Source organism: Argopecten irradians, chromosome 2 (genome assembly GCF_041381155.1).
Source record: "Argopecten irradians isolate NY chromosome 2, Ai_NY, whole genome shotgun sequence".
In the NCBI taxonomy this organism is placed as follows: domain Eukaryota; kingdom Metazoa; phylum Mollusca; class Bivalvia; order Pectinida; family Pectinidae; genus Argopecten; species Argopecten irradians.
The window spans coordinates 4,199,622-4,223,429 of NC_091135.1; the positions used below are offsets into that span (position 1 = coordinate 4,199,622).

The 23,808-nt window shown below is 37.5% G+C and overlaps 1 protein-coding gene and 1 long non-coding RNA gene across 3 annotated transcripts in view; one reads left to right on the top strand and one right to left on the bottom strand.

Annotated features, from left to right (window-relative positions):
• Positions 1–220: 220 nt before the first annotated feature.
• Positions 221–23,808, bottom strand: part of LOC138314182 (uncharacterized) — a 56,754-nt gene continuing 33,166 nt past the window's right edge. For both annotated transcript variants that reach the window (XM_069254372.1, XM_069254373.1), the window contains 16 exons: positions 19,524–19,581; positions 16,465–16,593; positions 15,823–16,002; positions 14,994–15,116; positions 12,564–12,779; positions 12,093–12,185; positions 11,355–11,443; positions 10,701–10,764; positions 9,695–9,843; positions 8,773–9,042; positions 4,522–4,991; positions 3,951–4,137; positions 2,828–2,928; positions 1,217–2,452; positions 995–1,028; positions 221–859 (listed from right to left, as the gene is read on the bottom strand). In XM_069254372.1, the coding sequence (XP_069110473.1) occupies positions 564–859; positions 995–1,028; positions 1,217–2,452; positions 2,828–2,928; positions 3,951–4,137; positions 4,522–4,991; positions 8,773–9,042; positions 9,695–9,843; positions 10,701–10,764; positions 11,355–11,443; positions 12,093–12,185; positions 12,564–12,779; positions 14,994–15,116; positions 15,823–16,002; positions 16,465–16,593; positions 19,524–19,581 (3,695 nt within the window). In that variant the 3' untranslated portion in view covers positions 221–563. The remainder of the gene's footprint in view (positions 860–994; positions 1,029–1,216; positions 2,453–2,827; positions 2,929–3,950; positions 4,138–4,521; positions 4,992–8,772; positions 9,043–9,694; positions 9,844–10,700; positions 10,765–11,354; positions 11,444–12,092; positions 12,186–12,563; positions 12,780–14,993; positions 15,117–15,822; positions 16,003–16,464; positions 16,594–19,523; positions 19,582–23,808) is intronic.
• LOC138314181 (uncharacterized) lies at positions 20,535–23,089 on the top strand. Its single transcript, XR_011207343.1, has 3 exons — positions 20,535–20,885; positions 21,720–21,826; positions 22,395–23,089. It is a non-coding gene; the product is annotated as an uncharacterized lncRNA (long non-coding RNA).

Here is a 23,808-nt window from a genome sequence, read left to right on the forward strand (position 1 = left end):
ATTCTAGGTTAAAACAAACCCATTTATGCCAGACAAGGATAAACAAATCTCCATGAGAATTGGAACATTTGAGTTACAAGCAGTGAAGTCTTGTGCTTGTTTCCTCCATTCGGCTAACACTTACTACTAAATTATCACTTACTACTAAATTATATTATCGGAGACATCAAATTAGTACTGTTTATAACGCTTAACATAGGTCATCATTTGACAAGTAAATTGTGGAGAAATTCCTGGAATATATATATGAGGTACCCTTTCAGGGATCAAAACTATTACGTTGAGTAAATATTTCAAATCTGATCACTTATAAATGTCTGACTCTATACTGATAAACAAATCATATTGATCGTTTCTATCTGAGCGTATTATAATAGCTCCACTGGCCATTGGGGGCTCCATTAATTAGTAACACATTGCATACACGAGAGCTAGCAACAGGTTTATATTTTCTTTTATAGATATGATTTTGTGTAATCAAAATCAAAGCTGCCAATTAGTTCAAAGCTTTGGGGTATGTAGATGTCATGGCATAGGCAATGGATGAAAAAGACAAGATGTTTTCATGATCCAAAGAGAACATCAACATCGATTTCAGATTGTCTAAACGCTTCCTCTAAGCACCGATATGTAGCATTCTTCCCGGATTTTTGCTTCCATCGGAGTAAAATATGATAAATCTGGGATCTGGTGTCAAAGTAGTGATCTGACCGAATCTGGAAAATCTCTGCATCATTCATACCGAGATAATACGCAAGAGTTTCAAACTCTTTTCCAATTCTGGCAGACATCCGATTGAGTTCTTGGTTATCTGGGACAGCATCAAGATGTCCAAAGATGACAGATTCCACCTGACGATCTGTAAAAACACTCTACGTAAGACACGGTAACACAAAAGTGAAAAATTATCCAAATGATAAATAATTAAATTTACATTGTTTGGCTTTGAGAGCAAGAAGAAACACACCCATTTTATATAATTATAATGCCTTACCTTCGTGCTTAGATTTGGTATCATTAGATGGTATCTGAAAGTAAAAAGAATTTCTTTGTAGCACACATATAAATCCCTCCGCGTCTTGAAGGAAACTGATCTGATGTCATGCATTTCTATTTGAATTTCCATCAGTATCAGATTTTACTTTCTGCAAATCATGAAGCTGAAGACAAATATTTTTAAATAATTAAGCTTGATTATTAATAATAAATAACTTACCTTATCGGAATACCATCCCTGTAGGTGGCGATATTTGTTGATGACGTGACTTTTATTGGCATGACCATGACACACCATCTCCTCGCCTGTTGTCGCTAAGTCGTCCACAGACAGCAAGCCCTCGGTAGAAAGCAAAGGACTTCTTTCACACTTCAAGCACAGAGTGAATGGCAGATTCATGCAATATCTGCCGAGAATGCGCTTCAATGTCTCCGTCGCGAATTTTTGTACTGACGTACATGTAGTAGCGTCGGGTGGATATTTGTTTAGACTGAATCGGTAAAGCCCTATTTGAATGATGTTATCGTAGAACGCTACCACAAGTCGTGTCATTCCGCCATTTAGATCAAAGATCCCACAGCCACAAAACATCAGGAATTGTGACCCTTGTTTTGCCACTGGATATTTGGAGAGACATGCTGAGAGGAGTCTGTGGAATACAGCCGGTGGCAGGAAATTGTTTTTGAAGACATAACACAAGATAGCGGTTCTACTAGTGTCACCGACATAGTTGTTCAACTGGCATTCAGTGAGTTTGTCCTGTAATAATGACGGCACAAAGTAGAACTCTTGTAATACTGTGGAGCTTCCATCGCCATCTTGGTGTACAGAAGGACGAGTGATGATGTCAAGTCGCTCCATTAAGCCAAGAATATGATCCTTATGGCGACAGAATCTGTCCTCCTTTTTGAAAATGCCCTCTACCATACATTGATGGAGCTTCCCTGTGCTGTTAAGGTCGTCCCAGTAGTGAACAAGGGCTGGGTTCTCGATACAGAATTGCCGAGCAGTAATGATGCATTTGAATGCATCAATGAGCCACTGAGGACTAAGTACAACGTGATCCTTCAGACAGCCTTCACTGAAGTAAATAACTTTTCCGATTGCATGCTGGAAGCGAAGAAACAGATCTAGCCTCTCCTGGTCGCCAATAGGAACGCCTGTACTTTTATCTATCTCAACAACTTCTTCATACGACAGAATACAGACACCTTTAAGCTTCTTTTCCATCATGGCCTTTTCAAGAGCTATCCATCTGGCCGGGATTTTTTCTCCCCAGTACTTCTGTTTAGAGGCAAGTTCCAAAATCTTCTGTTGGAGACTGTCAATCTGGTGTTTAGTGGGGTGGTTTGAAACAGTAAAATCTCGGTCGATCAAGTGGCGAGAAGTTGGTGTGTTAAGCAGAGATTTTCTCAGCTCCACAAAATAGTTCTTGGACTCTCTTTCAACGTCTCCCTTTAAATTATGAAATACTATCACTTAAATAAAAGTATATGTAACCAAGGACGTAGTTGAGGCTTACTTATAAATCCTTGATATAACACAGAAATTTTTTAGCACATCAGGTATATATTTTTCTGATAACAGTATGACGACTAGGATAAGTTGAAATATCATACTAAGGCCATACAAATATAAACTAAAAAAACTCGTTTAAATACTGTTTCAAACATGACAGAAGATAATTATTATCTTTCAATACAATGGAAGTAGATATAAATCTGCAGAAGGCAATATTCTTGTTTTCACCAAAAGTTATTACCATTGCATGTATTTAAAATTTAATTTGAAAATTCTAATCAATTTGAAAGAGATTATTATGTAGAATACCTGTATTTTGTCCAAATGAGTCCCAACCAATACCACTGGCGGTTGCTGTTCCTCATTGTGACTGTATAGGTGGACAGAATTCATCCAATATGACACCAAATCTGTCACAAAAGTTAATCTCCATTCAAAACTGTTACACTATTTAAATACATCATTTGAAGGTTCCTAAACACTCAAGTTGTATCTCTTAAATAAGTGCAAGTGTTTAAGTTATATAAACACCCAACACACGCCCCCCATAAAAAGGATATACAATATTAGACATTATTCTAACCCAAACGTCACAACAATTGGATACACAATATATTGGATACACAATATACATTATCCTAGCTAAAACGTCATAAAAGTTCATCCCACAAAACAGTTGAATATATAATATATATTATCCTAGCTAATATGTCACAAAAGGTTCTACAAAACAGTTCCAAAACAGTTAGATAATATATAATAAATATTATCCCAGTTAAAGCATCACAAATAAAAAGGTTATCCCACAAAAAAGTTAAATATACAACATATATTTAAATTACAAGACTCTGTGTTTAATTTCAGTGTCCAAGGTATTACATACAAACTTTTATACTCAACCTTGATATCCTTACCAGCTACAAGAACGTAGTCACCGAATTTATTATTATATTGCATTTTGTATAATTATGTTATAATATCTGTATTTCATTTTATTTTTATTTCTTTTTGTTTCTAGCTGTTAGAAGACATATTCGTGTGGTGATTGACCTTGCTATCCAGGATCCTCATGCCTGATTGTTCTAGCGGTTACAGGACTTAGTATTACTATCGGTATTACAAGAATGGTTCTCATCTTCAATGTTCCTAGCAGTAAGAAAATTATGTTTGCTTTTGGTTTTGTTAGTATAACGTCCTATTAACAGCTAGGTTTGTTGGTGGAGGAAAACCAAAGTACCCAAAGAAAAACCACTGACCAGTGGTCAGTACTTCTAGTGATTCTGTATAGTCACCCTTTATAGTCCTTGCTGTTATGTACACTTTTTGTATTTTTTAGCATCATACAATACTGTATTCGTCCTTGATTTTACCTGTCACAAGAATTTTTATCAATACTTCATATTCCTGTATATAAGAAGACAGAAATACTTACCTTTGATTTTCAATTCTTTGCAGCCAGTGACATCTAAAACACACTGGTCATTATCTACAAGATCGTTGATGTTTTGGTCAAGTCTGGTGACCAGTAGATAAACAGCCCGAGGGGTCAGGAATGTATGGTGGGTAGTGTAAAACACAAATTGGCCTGCAAAGTCCCACACAGACAACTCACCGTAATTCTACAAGTAAATACAAACCAAAACACATTCACAGTGGGTTGAACAAATGTTGTTGATTGTAAACTTTCTTAATTCAGGTTTGTAATGCATGAACATCTATATTACCATATTCGACCCAACAAGTGCCTCCATCCCTGTAAGTGCCTCCGTCCAACCTATTGATGCCTTAAATTCACTGATATGAAAACCATAAGTTCCTTTATTTGCCATGATTCTTTTTGCAAACTAATTGTAGTTTCTTTGTGCAATAATTACAGGAAAGGCTAGTCCAAATTTGGTTCTGTTAAGCACCTACTTATTTTTTCAATTTTTCTAGCACCCAGGGAGTTTATTAGGTTGTATACATTATGCAATATCCTGATTGATGGATAAAGCTACACTTACTGCATCATCCTTATCTGCTATGGAGTCCTTCTGTGACATCACCAGATTTTTTACAGTATTGAGGAAAAGGTCACCTGCCATCTGACTTTGATCATTGCTATGTTTTAATTTGACATTCTCAAATGCTTGCATCATTTCCAAAAACTCTCGGCATCCAAGCATGGACGCTTTTTCATCTATGATTGGTGAAGGGGAGGTTACTCTAGCACCAGTCTCTTCCGAGTCAACCGCATTGTTGCTGATATCTGTATCTTCATTCAAAGTGAATTTAATATCATCTGATTCAGAAGAGACTCCCTGTGAAACTTCATGGACAGCTGGGTCGTCAATATCACTTGTCACTGTTTTTGTCTGCAAATCCAGGTAAGTGTTTGTTGCATCGGCGTTTGACAAATTGACTTCAAGATTGGTCGTATTCCGAAACAACTTTATTAGTTTTGCATCATTGCAATTACTTGCTTTCTGTATTTCTGTTGGAAAGAAAAGTCTTTTTATAGATACACTTTATTAGAAATGAAAAATACAAAATACAAGATTTCAGAATAAACAAGAGATACGTCCAAGGGCCTAAACGGTGATCTGACTGCCTTGGCAATAATCATACAGGAAATTAATAAGATATAGTGTCATTGTAGCCATCTTCGATTTGGAATCAACCAGAGCTGTAACAACACTTTGTCGGGATCATGCAAGGATCATTTCATGCAAGTTTCAGCCAAATCGCACCGGTAGAACTTGAGAAGAAGTTCAAAATGTGTTTTCAAGATGGCGGCTGTGGTGGCCATCTTGGATTTCGGGTCAGATAACCTAAAAATGAGAGCTTAAAAGTGTTTAAATACTATGACTATTTGGGATAAATTTAAATTCAACATTTGTTTACAGTTACAAAATATTTGCATTCGATTTTTTAGTGGGGGTGTGTATAGAACAAGAGGCCCAGAGGGCCTGTATCGCTCACCTGGTTTGTAATGCCAAGTAATGTTCTGAATACAGGTTCATTGTTTTTTTACTGATGGAATTTTAATATTAGCATCTAAATCCCCTATTGGGGGCCCCCCCTCCCGCCCCCAGGAGGTCAGAGCCAAAATTAATACAAGTTCTGTTCCCCTTCTTCCAAGGATGTTTATGGCCAAATTTGGTTACAATCCAAACAAAACTCTAGGACAAGAAGTGATTTATAGGATTTACCTCTATTTCCCCTATTGGGCCCCACCCATCCTGCCCTCGGGGGGCCAGAGCCAAAATTTATACAAGTTCTGTTCCCCTTCCCCCAAGGATGTTTGTGGCCAAATTTGGTTACAATCCATGCAGAACTCTATGACTAGTAGCGATTTAAAGGATTTACCTCTATTTCCCCTATTGGGCCCCGCCCCTCCTGCCCCCGGGGGGTCAGAGCCAAAATTTATACAAGTTCTGTTCCCCTTCCTCAAAGGATGTTTGTGGCCAAATTTGGTTAAATTCCATTCAGAACTCTATGACAAGTAGTGATTTAAGGGATTTACCTCTATTTCCCCTATTGAGCCCCGCCCCTCCTGCCCCTGGGGGATCAGAGCCAAAATTTATACAAGTTCTGTTCCCCTTCCCCCAAGGATGTTTGTGGCTAAATTTGGTTACAATTCATGTAGAGCTCTAGGACAAGTAGAGATTTAAAGGATTTACCTCTATTTCCCCTATTGGGCCCCGCCCCTCCTGCCCCCGGGGGGTCAGAGCCAAAATGTATACAAGTTATGTTCCCCTTCCCCCAAGGATGTTTGTGGCCAAATTTAGTTACATTCCATTCAGAGCTCTATGACAAGTAGCGATTTAAAGGATTTACCTCTATTTCCCCTATTGGGCTCCGCCCCTCCTGCCCCCGGGGGATCAGAGCCAAAATTTATACAAGTTCTTTTCCCCTTCCCCCAAGGATGTTTGTGGCTAATTTTGGTTACAATCCATGCAGAACTCTAGGACAAGTAGCGATTTAAAGGATTTACCTCTATTTCCCCTATTGGGCCCCACCCATCCTGCCCTCGGGGGGCCAGAGCCAAAATTTATACAAGTTCTGTTCCCCTTCCCCCAAGGATGTTTGTGGCCAAATTTGGTTACAATCCATGCAGAACTCTATGACTAGTAGCGATTTAAAGGATTTACCTCTATTTCCCCTATTGGGCCCCGCCCCTCCTGCCCCCGGGGGGTCAGAGCCAAAATTTATACAAGTTCTGTTCCCCTTCCTCAAAGGATGTTTGTGGCCAAATTTGGTTAAATTCCATTCAGAACTCTATGACAAGTAGTGATTTAAGGGATTTACCTCTATTTCCCCTATTGAGCCCCGCCCCTCCTGCCCCTGGGGGATCAGAGCCAAAATTTATACAAGTTCTGTTCCCCTTCCCCCAAGGATATTTGTGGCTAAATTTGGTTACAATTCATGTAGAGCTCTAGGACAAGTAGAGATTTAAAGGATTTACCTCTATTTCCCCTATTGGGCCCCGCCCCTCCTGCCCCCGGGGGGTCAGAGCCAAAATTTATACAAGTTATGTTCCCCTTCCCCCAAGGATGTTTGTGGCCAAATTTAGTTACATTCCATTCAGAAACTCTATGACTAGTAGCGATTTAAAGGATTTACCTCTATTTCCCCTATTGGGCCCCGCCCCTCCTGCCCCCGGGGGACCAGAGCCAAAATTTATACAAGTTCTGTTCCCCTTCCCCCAAGGATGTTTGTGGCCGAATTTGGTTACAATTCATGTAGAACTCTATGACTAGTAGCGATTTAAAGGATTTACCTCTATTTCCCCTATTGGGCCCCGCCCCTCCTGCCCCCTGGGGACCAGAGCCAAAACGTATACAAGTTCTGTTCCCCTTCCACAAAGGATGTTTGTGGCCAAATTTGGTTACATTCCATTCAGAGCTCTATGACAAGTAGCGATTTAAAGGATTTACCTCTATTTCCCCTATTGGGCCCCGCCCCTCCTGCCCCCGGGGGGTCAGAGCCAAAATTTATACAAGTTCTGTTCCCTTTCCCCCAAGGATGTTTGTGGCCAAATTTGGTTACATTCCATTCAGAGCTCTATGACAAGTAGCGATTTAAAGGATTTACCTCTATTTCCCCTATTGGGCTCCGCCCCTCCTGCCCCCGGGGGATCAGAGCCAAAATTTATACAAGTTCTGTTCCCCTTCCCCCAAGGATGTTTGTGGCTAATTTTGGTTACAATCCATGCAGAACTCTAGGACAAGTAGCGATTTAAAGGATTTACCTCTATTACCCCTATTGGGCCCCGCCCCTCCTGCCCATGGGGGACCAGAGCCAAAATTTATACAAGTTCTGTTCCCCCTCCCCAAGGATGTTTGTGGTCAAATTTGGTTACAATCCATGCAGAACTCTAGGACAAGTAGCGATTTATAGGATTTACCTCTATTTCCCCTATTGGGCCCCGCCCCTCCTGCCCCGGGGGGGAGAGCCAAAATTTATACAAGTTCTGTTTCCCCTCCCCCAAGGATGTTTTTGCCAAATTTGGTTACAATCCATGCAGAACTCTATGACTAGTAGCGATTTAAAGGAAATGTTGACGGACGGACGGACGGACGGACGACGGACGCCGCGCCATGACATAAGCTCACTGGCCCTTCGAGCCAGGTGAGCTAAAAATGTTTTGTTTGATTAAGCATAGATGTCACTATTTTTAACTCCATCTGTGTATGAAAGAAATTCTCGCTATTTGCAAACAAAATTTATTTCATTACCTGATGAAGTTAGAAAACAGTGACATCAATGCTTATAATTAATTGTTCAGACTATTTGACAAAATAGAATACATTTGAACATATGATTCCTTTGATTTTCCAATTGATTATTTTTTTCCAAATCAATAAGCAACGTCAATGTCTCTATTGTGCTGTCATGATTGTGTTACATTTTCGTGTGATTCTTAGATTTTTTCATCATTAGTACAAAGAAAAAGAATCTGCCAATCAGAAAGTCGGATTTAGTTTGAAAATTAAATTTAATTAAATAAAATTAATTATCTATCAATGCATTCCAGAATAAACAAAATAATTCCAGAATGTTGAAATAAAATTTTAGAGGTTTTTAATTTTTGCTATCTGGCTTTAATCATATATATATATATATCTCAACCATTTCTCACAATTTCACGATCAGTCATCAATGACCCTTAAATATCGCAATAATACCATCCCCGTGAAATCAACCGACCACACGGTAACACCTTTTAAATATATCACTATGAGCACCATATATGTGATGACGACACCAACCTGTTTCATCTGTAACCCAAGTGTTATCATCCAAAGAAACAAAACTGTTGTGGATATCAACTCCGTCTGTACTTTTCGTTATCTCCGGCGGCAATATTGGCGGTAGTCCGAGGAGATTACGGGTAAGTGTAGTCTTTCCAACCCCGGTTTGTCCAATCACAATCACTCTAACATGATGGTCTGCTTCTTCCTGTTCCTCCAAACACTCCTTGTATAACTGTATGGAGTGCTGATCCATCTGTAGGATCTCTTCTGGAAAATCCTTCCCATCTGTTAAAGGACAATTTACAGAAGTCTATCTTAGGGCCGTGTCATTAACATAGTATCCATTTAATACTTTAAGCAATGGTATTTTATATGACCCGTGCAGCATTATGCTTGACTTGTGGTAGTAGTAGATTAACTTATAATAATTTTTATTCTGATGTGTACGGCCCAAAGCCAATATGACCAAATTGACCCCTTTTGCTCACATCCCTCAGGCCCCCAGGTGCTTAGTCCAACCATTTGTACAATATGAAATCTCTACCGCATATAGATGCTATGTTCAAAATATGAGTCACATCCATTCATAACTTTAACAGAAGAAGATGTTTAAATCAATATGACGAAATTGACTACTTTTGGTCTAACCCCAGAGGGATTCAACCCAACCGCTCTATAGGATGCTACCAGCAAAATGGTCAAATTCCGATGAGTGGTTTTCCAGAAGATGTCAATTTTGAAAATTGTTGACGGATGACATACGATGGATGGCACAGTATGGCATAAGTTAACCTTGGTCCTTTGAACCAGCTGAGATAAAATTAACAAATTGACAATAAAATCATTTCTGTAGACAGCATCTGACATCATTAATACATGCATAAACAAAATAATTAAATTTGGTAGCTACTCCTTGTTCAGTGGTAATGAGGCCTACCTGCAGCAGTATCATATGGTATCAAGTTGGATAGATAACTTGAATTCCTTGGTAGAGTTTTATTTGTCATTACCAGATCAGCAAGATACATAGCTATACAAAACTCTTCTTCACTGAGAAATCCATCCTGGTCTATGTCAGCAAGATTCCTGAAATTTACAGTAGAGGTATTCAGCACCTTTCCATGTTCAAAATACAAGTGACAAGTTCGCTATTTTGTCAAAATATATTTATCTCATTTTAAAGTTATATTTGATTAAGATAGAGATGAGAACTATTATAGATTTTCAGTAAACGTGTATTAATTTGTAATGCTAGCCAGTGGATATATAACAATGATCATGTTTTTATGATAATTGTTTTTGGCAAAGCTATACATTACGTAGTTGAAAAAGCAAGATGCCTGATGCCTCAGGGTATAGGGTATTTAGAATTTTACATGGGCGTGTCATATGGACAGGGATATCTGAATCTGAGTTTTGAGATTTTGGCTGATAAACATAAGGCTTGTTGAGTGTTAAATTGACATTGAAAATTGTACACTCGTGTTGAATATTTTCTTCTATAGTTAACAATGATGGAATTTGAATAAGGCAATGTCATCAAAGAAATGCTTTTATGCATCAAAATTGTTGACGTCAACGACAATATTCACTGCATGTATTGTTGTCACATGTTCTACTACTATGAACCAACTACTTTGTGGCTACTTCAATTTGTATCTCATGGCTACTTCAATTTGTATCTCATGGCTACTTCAATTTGTATCTCATGGTTACATGTACTTCAATTTGTGTCCTAGTAAAGACTTGTCTACTGTGGTTTTAATTTTGCGATCTAAACATCTACTTTACTTATCATAGTTGAAACATTTACTGAGCAATATTTTCTTAATTGCTACTAGCTCACAAACTATATACAACATTTAACCACACACAACAAACATAGATGGATTACAATACCACACACATAGATGGATTACAATAAGTACAAGTTTTAAACTCACCATATGGTAGAGGTGTCAGCTGCAGGCAAGCCCTTGTCTTGAAGGAATGATTTAACTTTGCTCTCTACAGCCAAATAAAATACTCTAAAATAGTCTATTCAACATCACAATTGTTTGTAAATATATTATACATTATTTATTGAGTATTAAAGACGCTCCACCGCTGAAGAATGGTATTTTTTCTCTATCAAAAACGGGAGCAGACGAATAAGTATTTTTCTTCAGTTACAAAAGTTACTTACTTTACACCATTACCATCATTGAAAAGTTTGAGCTTCTTATTTTACTTCAAGATAAATATATCAAAAATAATTAATTGTGTCCCGAAAAAAATCCATGGCACACTGTCCTATATGGAATGAAGTAGTGATTCAGCACATGTATCAAAAGCAAAATGAATAATTTTGTATATTTATTATATTTCTATTTTGTGTTAAAAAGACACATGTATATACACAATTAAACACCATTTATTATTCAAGTGATGAGTATGGTTTATGTTCTGTAGGCGGTGGCGCATCTTTAAGGTATAAAATTAAAGAGTGTTAGTGAAATTCAGGACCCAGGAACATAGAATTAAAAGCTGAATACTACAACTACGGTAATGGCACTTCAGCACTTAGGAGTTTGCAGCCAACAAGATCAACTTCATACCTGTTAGAAGGCCGATAGAGAAATTCTCTAAATCCATGCGACTGAAGATCTCTTGCAGTTCTGCAAGCTTCTCTTTCTGTATAGCATATCTATAATTATAATTGGAAAAATCCTAACTATACTTTCAAAAATTTGCATATCAAAACAATTTAGCGTAAAATTTCTACATTGACATTCACAACATGTGATAAAACTGTTGTTTATGTCTTGTAGCTGCCATTAGCTCAATTGAATTCTCCATTTTCCATTTCTTCCATTTTCAACATACCATGCTTTTACTATGATAATGCATACAAAGATAATGATATCAGTATTTCCATGAATATTCTTATCAGTTCAGGGCTTAGAAATAACTTAACTGTCAAACTTAACTAAGTGAGGGAGTCCTATTTGATTCCAATATATGGCCCTCACCACCTTAGTTAGCCTTAACGCATGTATTGTATTTTTATACATGTACATGTATTTAACAGCAAAATGTGGCTGATATACAGAACGATGCGGTGATTAATATGGAATGGATTTAACATGTTAAAGACTTTGTTTGCAAATACTGTTAAAATACATTCCTTTAAAAATAGGCTCTATTTGATTGATGTAATATATTACATATGATAGTGATATCAAGCAAATGTTGATGGAGTGAGGATCAGGTGAACAAATAAAGTCTGTAGATCAATGCATCTAATATTGCAATTTTTAAAAATCTCTTTCCACTTTTTGACAGCATTTCTATACCTTTCTACTAGTTTTGAGCATTCCATACAAAGAAGGTGATCTTCAGTGTTCCCCACCACAAGCGGTGCCATGGGGTGCGCATCACAAACAGGTCTGTAGAAAAAAAATTGATGCCAGAATTATTGAGAAATAAATCTTGATTTCAGACATGTACGATTTCAGACATGTACATGTTATGATCATGCCACTTTAGTGAGAGAAAGAAGGATATGGAGTTGTTATCAAATAATATCTGGATATAGTCGCTCACAACTAAAAGTTTAACAGAACTAGCTTTTAAGCTATTTGAATTGTGCACTTTTATGTATACACATTAACTTTGCAATAAATAAATACTTAATTACCGATATGTGTTTTTCTCAAAATGTAAAATTGTGATGAATATATAATAGTAAAAATATCATTTGAGCAATGCAGACTACCTAATATGGCTGCTGATAATTGTCCTTATCAAATACATGTATGACTTACAATTGAAGCAGTTTAGAAGGGTCTTTCTTCTGACCAAATGTTCTACAGAATACTGCAGTCGTGTTCCTGTATGTAGCATAACTGACTGGATTCTTATGGTAGTATTCGATCATGGCATCTAATGTAGAGAATCTCTCAGTAATGTCTGTGTCACGGCCTAGATAGAAAACTCCATTCTCATGTATGATCTTAATGTTCATGGTCTGCCCACTATTCCTGAAAAGAAATTTAAAATTGTTTTGTCATTTGTAAAATGATCTTAATTGGTCGTTCCTTTTGGTCGTTCCTTTTAAAATATTAATCTGAAAGTATATTTAGAATCTATATCTCTATTGCTACCTCATAGGTCATCAAATCATGAGGGTTATTAATTCATGAATTCCAGTTGTATGCCGAGGGTTGAACATTCATGAATTTCCCCTGAAGGTTGAATTTTGTTGTTATGTGTTCATCGACCACACATTGATTAAAAAATGAATGAGGTTATTAACAAGAGGCCCAAGATCCTAAACGGTAATCTGACTTCCTTGGCAATAGTCATATAGGAAATTAAATAGATATGGTAACATGGTGGCCATCTTGAATTTGGGATCAACCCGAGATTAATCAACTGAACACTTTGTCAACATCATATCAGGATCATTTCAGGCAAGTTTCAGCAAATTGCACTGTGAGAAGTTCAAAATGTGTCTTCAAAGACGACTGGGGCGGCCATCTTGGATTTCGGATCGACCCGAAAAATAACAACACTTTGTTGGGACCATGTCAGGATCATTTCATGCAAGTTTCAGCTAAAACCGCACCTGTAGAACTTGAGAAGAAGTTCAAAATGTGTTTTCAAGACGATGGCTGTGGCGGTAATCTTGAATTTCGGATCAACACGAAAAATAACAACATTTTGTTGGGACCATGTCAAGTTCAAAATGTGTTTTCCAGATGACGGCTGTGGTGGCCATCTTGGATTTCGGATCAACCCGAAAAATAACACTTTCATGCAAGTTTCAGCGAAATCGCACCGGTTGAACTTGAGAAGTTCAAAATGCGCAGTTCACGACGCACGGCGGACGACGACGGACGAAACATGATGACTATAGGTCATCCTGACCTTTCGGGTCAGATGACCTAATAATACATGCATGTCAATCAGTTACGCCGCATAAATTCATGAAGCCACAAAAATTTGAAAATAAATAGGGTTAAAATGTATCATACACTAAGTATTGAAAGAAGAAATTTAATGATCACTAGAAATAAGAAACAGTGGTATACATGTATTAGTGAGTGATGGGGGAACGTACACACTACAATAATATTATTTGATCAATTGAATTCAAACTACAATATGTGTGTACAAGCTATTCCACTTATTATATGTAGAGTAAGGAAGCTAACCCAGTCAAAAAGGGTGCAAGTTAATCATTTTGAGGTTAATTTGATTGACAGGTTTATAGTTTGAAACAATGTAGCAGAGAATATTTTGAACAGTTAACAGTCTAGTTGTAGATTTAGGCCCGGTTGTTCAAATGGTGATTAGCTTATTCATATAATAAGCGAAATTTTTATTTCTGATTTGCTGTAAGACCTGTGATTACAACTTTTCTAAAGTTGGCGAGTAGGTAACAAATGAAATACTTCAGAAATTACCGATATTGTTTCAAGTTAGCTTAAAACTAAAAATGTGTCTGTTAGACATTAAGTGTTCGCTATAAATACTTCCTAACCTTAATTTCCGCTATGAAATCATCCAGGAGTACGTAATACTTTCGCTCATTATCCTTGGGACTATAATTGCAAGGAGATGGTTTACGCTCCTGGTGCATTGTAATAAATTCTTTCCTTTACTTCATCAGAACTTTAAATGTGAAATTACTTTGAAGTTCTTTGTTACATAAAAGTGTGTTTATTATCATATTGATATTGATATGATAAACTTGTTTCGTTGTTCAAAATAGTCTTCCGCTAGAACACCGTCCAGTCTCTGTGCACGTGGTGACTTACATGTGCCATGCTTCAACGCCTTTCTGGGGTACATTAGATCAAGAGCTCAGACACTCAGACTGATATTTTAAATTGTGTTTTTTTATTCTGTTTCTCTTACGCAAGGCTGTGTAATTTTATAAATATTAATTAGAACTGCAGCAAATGCGTTCTATGGTCACAGGGTTTAGTAAGCGATAGTGCAACGTACACGTAGGACCTAGGATGATGTGAAATAAATCAAATATGTGGCCAGTGTAGGTACTTAAATTGTATTTGTTTGTGAACAGAATATACCCTTAGAATAAAAGTAAGTCCTAGCTATCACTTGTTGATTCTTGTCAGGTCCAGTGGAATTTATTATAGACAAGCTTTATTATATCATGATTCATATTTGTCTAGGGGTATCCTCCAACTACATTAGAAGGTCTTTTTTAGGGAATAAACATATACCTTATCATCAGAGCGAAACCTCCTGGGGTTCCTGTCGAATACCGCACCATGAAGTTATGTCCAGTGTAGAAATGTTCCAGCAACAAGATGGATGAAACTGGGGATATATTTGGACGGAACCAGCTGAAATTAACATCTTCTCATTATTAACAAACTGGGAGTATATTGGGACGGAACCGGCTGAAATCAACATCTTCTCATTATTAACAAACTGGGAGTATATTGGGACGGAACCAGTTGAAATCAACATCTTCTAATTAACAAACTGGGGATATATTTGGACGGAACCAGCTGAAATTAACATCTTCTCATTATTAACAAACTGGGAGTATATTGGGACGGAACCGGCTGAAATCAACATCTTCTCATTATTAACAAACTGGGAGTATACTGGGACGGAACCGGCTGAAATCAACATCTTCTCATTATTAACAAACTGGGAGTATATTGGGACGGAACCGGCTGAAATCAACATCTTCTCATTATTAACAAAATGGGGATATATTGGCACGGAACCAGTTGAAATCAACATCTTCTAATTAACAAACTGGGTATATATTGGGACGGAAACGGTTGAAATCAAAATCTTCTCATTAACAAACTGGGGATATATTGGCACAGAACCAGCTGAAATCAACATCTTCTAATTAAAAAGAGCACCAGTTATACACAAACAATTCAACAAGGGCTGTATAAATGGAATTTGTTTTTGATTGACAGGCCTAGGTACACATTGTACCAGAACACAATGTTAATACAATTAGAGGATAAACAATATTCCCTTGAATGGTTAATGTCGAGCCCAGTCAATTAGAGGAAGCAACTTTACCTTCTTGTTGAGGGAATATTAACAGGTATAGGATATCTAAGTGTTCTGTTGGCCCATGGCGTTTGATGAAGCATGTAATGATGAACCAGACAGCCAAGCTGTTGAAATCTGCAACCAGTCTGTACACTGAACGTAGCTCCTGAGAAGTCTATTTCTCTGTGGGATATTTCATGGTCGTAGCTACAAAAAGGTATAAACCAGTCATAGATAATTATGTTCAATCAAAGTAATAATTATTTCAAATTTCAAAAGATCCCATACACACCAATTTTCAATAAAACAATTCTTAAATGTTATTAACACTTTTTTTAATCTTGGGTTTTTCAGAATAATAGTCTAAATATCTACCATGTCAAAAAGGGCCAACAATTTTTTGAGGAAATCTCTGAAAACCAACCATGGACAAACAAATAGATGAACAGACAAGACAAACTGACACAATGCTATCGGCTAATACGGCTTCTGCATCTTTGATTCAGAGCCATAGCTTTAAAGGTTCCAGGAGTCTGGTTGTCAACCAGAACCCTCACTGGTCAAGAAGAATGGGTGGGGGTTAATTGTTGCAATATGTAATTAATAAACATTTCATCAATAATGAGTCTATAATGGGAGATATGGCTATATATGGTAAATGATAATTACATTGTACTTAAGAAGTAAGCATCATGACCACTCTTTGGCCTCCAAACCAGAAAGCTTCCGTCTTGGTGTCCAGGCATTTTCAAAATCGCATCAGCTGCTGCGAAGTCTAAAGGCTGCGGACTGAACCAGCTTTTTAAAACAAGAAACATAAAATCAGAAATTCAGGCCCTGTCAAATATAGTTACCCTCAATATTGAAGGATTAGACCATGAAATCACAATAACAGAATGACCATGCTATTTACAATGTGTTACACAGCAGTGGAGTCAGTTATAGTGCGTGAGACACCCCAGTAAAATAGGACCTGTTTGAAAAAAGCAAAGCCAACTGCTGGCAAATTTTAACAAGACGCCCATGGGGCTTAACAGTCAACTGACAAAATTAATTTTACAAAGGACAAAGACAGTGCAGTGACCACTCATACAGTGGAGTGACCACTCATAGAGTGGAACGGAGTGACCACTCATACAGTGGAGTGACCACTCATACAGTGAAGTGGAGTGACCACTCATACAGTGGAGTGACCACTCATACAGTGGAATGGAGTGACCACTCATACAGTGGAGTGACCACTCATACAGTGAAGTGGAGTGACCACTCATACAGTGAAGTGGAGTGACCACTCATACAGTGGAATGGAGTGACTCATACATACAGTGGAGTGACCACTCATACAGTGAAGTGGAGTGACCACTCATACAGTGGAATGGAGTGACCACTCATACAGTGAAGTGGAGTACAGTGAAGTGGAGTGACCACTCATACAGTGGAATGGAGTGATCACTCATACAGTGGAGTGACCACTCATACAGTGAAATGGAGTGACCACTCATACAGTGAAATGGAGTGACCACTCATACAGTGGAGTGACCACTCATACAGTGAAGTGGAGTGACCACTCATACAGTGGAATGGAGTGATCACTCATACATGTGAGTGACCACTCATACAGTAGGAGAGTGACCACTCATACAGTGAAGTGGAGTGACCACTCATACAGTGAAGTGGAGTGACCACTCATACAGTGGAATGGAGTGATCACTTATACAGTGGAGTGACCACTCATACAGTGGAGTGACCACTCATACAGTAAATACAGTGGAGTGACCACTCACATACAGTGGAGTGACCACTCTACAGTGGATGACCACATACAGTGGAGTGACCACTCATACAGTGGAATGCATTACAGTGATGACCACTCATACAGTGGAGTGACCACTCATACAGTGGAGTGACCACTCCTACAGTGGAGTGACCACTCCTACAGTGGAGTGACCATTCATACAGTGGAATGGAGTGACCACTCATACAGTGGAGTGACCACTCATACAGTGGAGTGACCACTCATACAGAGTGGAGTGACCACTCATACAGTGGAGTGAGTGACACAACATACAGTGGAGTGACCACTCATACAGTGAAGTGGAGTGACCACTCATACAGTTGGAGTGACCACTCATACAGTAGTGGAGTGACCACTCATACAGTGAATGGAGTGACCACTCATACAGTGAATGGAGTGACCACTCATACAGTGAAATGGAGTGACCACTCATACAGTGGAGTGACCACTCATACAGTGAAGTGGAGTGACCACTCATACAGTGAAATGGAGTGACCACTCATACAGTGAAGTGGAGTGACCACTCATACAGTGAAGTGGAGTGACCACTCATACAGTGGAGTGACCATCATACAGTGTGACCACTCTCAGTGGAGTGGAGTGACCACATACAGTGGAGTGACCACTCATACAGTGAGTGACCTCATACAGTGAAGTGACCACTCATACTGTGGAATGACGACTGGAATGACCACTCATACAGTGGAGTGACCACCATTACAGTGGACCACTCATACAGTGATGACCATTCATACAGTGGAATGACCACTCATACAGTGGAATGGAGTGACCACTTACACAGTGGAGTCATACAGTGACCACTCAACAGTAATGGAATGGAGTGACCACTCTACAGTGGAGTGCCACCACCACATACAGTGGAGTGACCACTCATACAGTGAAGTGACCACTCATACTGTGGAATGTTACCACTCATACACTGGAATGACCACTCATACAGTGGAGTGACAGCCATTCAGAGTGGAGTGACCACTCATACAGTGAAATGACCCATATATACAGTGGAATGACCACACATACAGTGGAGTGACCACTCATACAGTGGGATGGAGTGATCACTCATACACAGTGGAGTGACCACTCCTACAGTGGAGTGACCACTCAAACAGTAGAATGGAATGATCACTCATACAGTGGAGTGACCACTCCTACAGTGGAGTGACCACACATAGTGAGGAGTGACCACTCATACAGTTAATGACAACATATAGTGAATGACCACACTTATACAGTGGAGTGACCACACATACAGAGGAATGACCACCGTGGAATGAACACACATGCATACAGTGGAATGACCACTCATACATGTGAGGAATGATCACATATGCATACAGTGGAATGACACACATACAGTGGAATGACCAAACACTTGTACAGTTGAATGAACCACACATACAGTGGAGTGACCACTCATACAGTGGAATGACCACTCATACAGTGGAATGACCACTCATACAGTGGAGTGACCACACATACAGTGGAATGACCACTCATACAGTGGAGTGACCACACATACAGTGGAATGACCACACATACAGTGGAGTGACCACTCATACAGTTTAATGACCACACATATAGAGGAATGACCACACATATATACAGTGGAATGACCACACATACAGAGGAATGACCACTTGTACAGTTGAATGAACACACATGCATACAGTGGAGTGACCACTCATATAGTGGAATGACCACACATACAGTGGAATGACCACACATACAGTGGAATGACTACACATACGGTGGAATGACTACACATACGGTGAAAGGATCACTTTTACAGTGAAGCAATCACTCACACATTAGGGAAGGTAACCTTCTTCCAGGGAAAATGTTTTGAATGTTTCCATTTTAGAATACAAATAAAGTTTGATTTTGAAATTAATTAGTTATTAACAGTATTTACCTTAAACAGTATCTTGGGTCAAAGATGTGTTGTAGGTATTCAATATTGTTGTAGAGTTCTGGAAAAAACCAAAATACTAACTTTATATATTTTTGCCCAGCTCAGAGACTTAAAATTTCACTTATTGACATATTTCGACTACATGTATCTCAGTCTTTGTCAGCAGACTGAGTGACTGAGAAGTGGTCAGTGCTGTGGTATGTAGTTGGCCAGTCACGTGACACAAGACAGAGTAAACTCCCCTGAATACACATTTAAACTCTTCTATTTCAAAAGTTGGAAGAGTCCATTATAGAATTTCAGGGGTTAATGTGTGTAACTTTGCCCTAACCACCGTTCTCCACAATATGCCAAAGTCACACAAATTAAATAAATGCAATGTAATACATAACCACTGAGGAGTTGACGGCATTATTTTTAGACAAGAACATGCATCCAATTAAAGGTAAACACACTTCTATAAGAGCAATTTGAGTAGTTCTAGACAAAATTCCGAGCATTTTTAAATTGTTGACGTCGTGTGTCAGACGGCGTAATCGCCGGAGCGAAGATTTCAAGAAATAATACTTGTATTTAACGGATTTATCTAGTATAATAATGTCAATTTTATGTGTGACTAATTATATTGAAAGAAATCCGTTCTAACATTATTTTTTTTCTCGTAGCATTAGTACATAACTTACAGTAAGTACCATGTGTGTACTACACAGTAAACTTCGACAAAATCCTAATACAAAATAAGCAAAATATCTATTTACCATACATACCAAGAAAGCCGAGAAACCACTGGTCAAAATACACAATTTTTTAATTCATTACATGCCGAAATAAGTTTTCTATTGCTTCTACAAATCTGCTAGTAGTTTCGACGAAAATCACGGTCCGGTACAATTTCTAAGATGTTGACGTCATCGGTACAAAACAAGCACCTGTGCGAGGAAGATGGGCATCGATTCTGAGTTGATTTTCTCAAACGATATAAATATAAGATAATATTTACACAAGAATATATATTAAATTTATCATTAGAATAATGAATTTTAAAACATTGTTTGACGAAGAACAAGAATTATATGATGCTGACGACAGCGATATCTATTTATAGTAGTAGGGTATTTCCTGACCGGGACAGCCACTTTCGATTTACAACACGGGCCATGTGCAAATGTATGTGGACATTTTACCTAAATCGTTACCAAAACAACATGACCAACCTTCTGATTAGGATATTCAACAAACAAACTTTGAAGCGATATCGACGTTATTGATGATACAAGCCTACATAACAGTTGTTATGAACTTACATTGACAGCTGAATTATACTGTAACTGCACCAAGGATTCCAAGGCACATTTATGTTGAGTAAGTATATTTGAATTTCTCTTTACAAAAATATACAAAATGCATTATCAGGTTGTAATTCTAGAGCAAAATTCATAAGCATGAACTGCACTGTGATATCATTCATTGTATATAAAGTATAGCATGTTTCATATTATAAATATAGGTACACCCCCCCCCCCAACACACACACAATTGTAAATGGTTTCAGTTATATTTTATGTATAACTGGTAAGATGTATAAGTACTGTGTACATGGACCATGTATACATTTGTTGGCGGTATTCAAACTTGAAGTTGATCAATCCCTCAGTTCAAGGTTTACATACATGTACTTCAATGATCTGTCTCTTCATTATTTACTATAGAATACCAGAAATTGATACCCAGAGGATTTATGTACAAGAAAAACATGTTATATTACATTAGTTAAATTGTGAAGAAAAAGATAAAATAAAAATACATGTAATCTGCACCTGATGCTCAGAGTAACCAGAGTTTCTTCCAACTCTAACACCACATAATAGACATTCTATAGTATGATTTGTCACTTCACTTAGCCTGGCAATAGATCTAGAGTCATTGGAACCAGAATAATCTTGTTATGCAGATGGAAACTGGAATGGTGATTTTATTTTTTATTTTTAAACATTGTAAGAGATTCTGTACCTGAACTTTATATATATGGATGGAATACCTGACCAGATTAAAAACACCAATGCATCTGCAATAGCTGAATATGATTATTCATACTGTATTATGTTTTTCAGTCTCTTTTAATATGTCCAAGCCTTTTGAAGTGAGAGTAATGTAAAAAAAATCAAATCTGACATGAACATTTCATCTTCTTTTCAGAATTTTTTTCTTACCTGTAATGATCAATTATTGAATTATACTGTCAACCAGAAGTTTTAATGGAAGATTAGTGAAAAGATTGATTGCTAGATTGTATTACTGCAAAGGTAAGAGCAAACATATTTCTTAAGTTCAATTAATCAGTAATGGATCACAGGGACCTGGCACAAAATTTTTAACCAACAATATACATATATAAATTATAGTATCATAAATAGGTATACTCAGTCTGTTGGGTAAAAAACAATCCGTTCCAGGTCCCTGTGTCAAGAGGGTTTTTTTTGTTTTTTTTTTTTTGGGGTGGGGGGGGGGGGGGTGGGGGTTTGGAAACTTATTTTGGATATTTTTTTTTTATATATATAAAAAGGTGCTTTCACCATTTCTTATATTCATTATCACACCTTGGAATTTATACCAAAAGTTTTATCTTTATTAGTCTAAGATCTATTTTTAAGTTTAACTTTCTAAGCTGTAGTGTATTCAATATGAGCAAGATTTTTTTAAAAAAGGTATTTAATTACATACATATAACATGTGTACACATGTATTTTATACTTAGTTACTCAGAGTGTACCATACATTTCATTTGATGTTTGTACAACCAGGGACTGCCATTCAAATGATTTTATGGTTCTGGATGTTTTTTACAATGTTTGTTTTATTGAAAACTTACAGGTACATCAGTTTGGACTACATATATATGGACATCAGTGGGTGACAACCTTAGGAAGATAACCAATCTCCTGATATGAAACTGAAACTCAGCCAGTTCATCACCATTTTCCAATCTGCATTATTAAAAATACCATACCTGTATCTGACTTTTGAGTTCTTTCTGATTTAATTCATACAGTTGTGAACTTTTACAAGTTACTGTGTTAAAAAAAAATAAAACATGACAGACACAATATATAGATACATGCACATGGATATTCTATACATACATAATGCAAACCAAAGGCCAAAGATACAAGATATATGTATGTGTCTACAATTCTGACAAGTCACAACACACATGTGCATGTATAGATATACGGACACCTCATAATGTGATACAGTATTGCCCGTAAAAAGAGGTGTCTAAGGCCTGTGGTAGACGCCATATATATCTGCAATATGATCAAGACAACATACATGTACATGTATATGTTTATAAATACAGCAGTGTATCTATGAAATGGACAAGACATATATATACGGTGCAGTGTCTACAAAACTAAACAAGACATATCACAGTACATGTATGTACATTTGTATACATGTATATGAGGATTTAATGGATGGGGGCTCCTGTCCTATAAATTACAATGGACATCTATATGTAGTATATTAGATGTATAGATACTGCAGTGTATCTACAATATGGACTATACATATTAAAACATACTTGTATAGATACTGCAGTGTATCTACAATATGGACTATACACTAAAAACGTACTTGTATAGATACTGCAGTGTATCTATAATATGGACTATACATAAAAACATACTTGTATAGATACTGCAGTGTATCTACAATATGGACTATGCATAAAACATACATGTTAAGTGTATCTACAATCTAAATAAGACATAAACATACAATATACATTTACATGTAGATACTGCTGTATGGTCAATACATATACATGTATGTAGACACTGCAGTGTATCTACAATAAGGTCAATGCATAAAACATATACGTGTATAGACACTGCAGTGTATATACAATAAGGTAAAGACATAACACATACATGTTTGTAGACAATGTATACAATGTAATATGGTAAAGATACATGTTTGTAGACACTGCATGCAATGTATCTATAATATGGTACATATAAAGACATAATACACAAGTATGTGTATTACATGGTTTGGTTTGGTTTGATTAGTTTAAACGTTACTATTAACAGCCAGGGTCATTTAAGGGGACGTGCCAGTTTCTGTTGGTGGATCGGAAAGCCGGAGTACCCGGAGATAAAATCCCAAAACCATATATTGTCAACCGACCAGCAGGGTCAAAGTATACCTGGCAACTTGCCCCACATGGGATTCGAACTCGCAGATTTTGAACCAGTTGGATTTGGGTGGGTGGACGGGCATG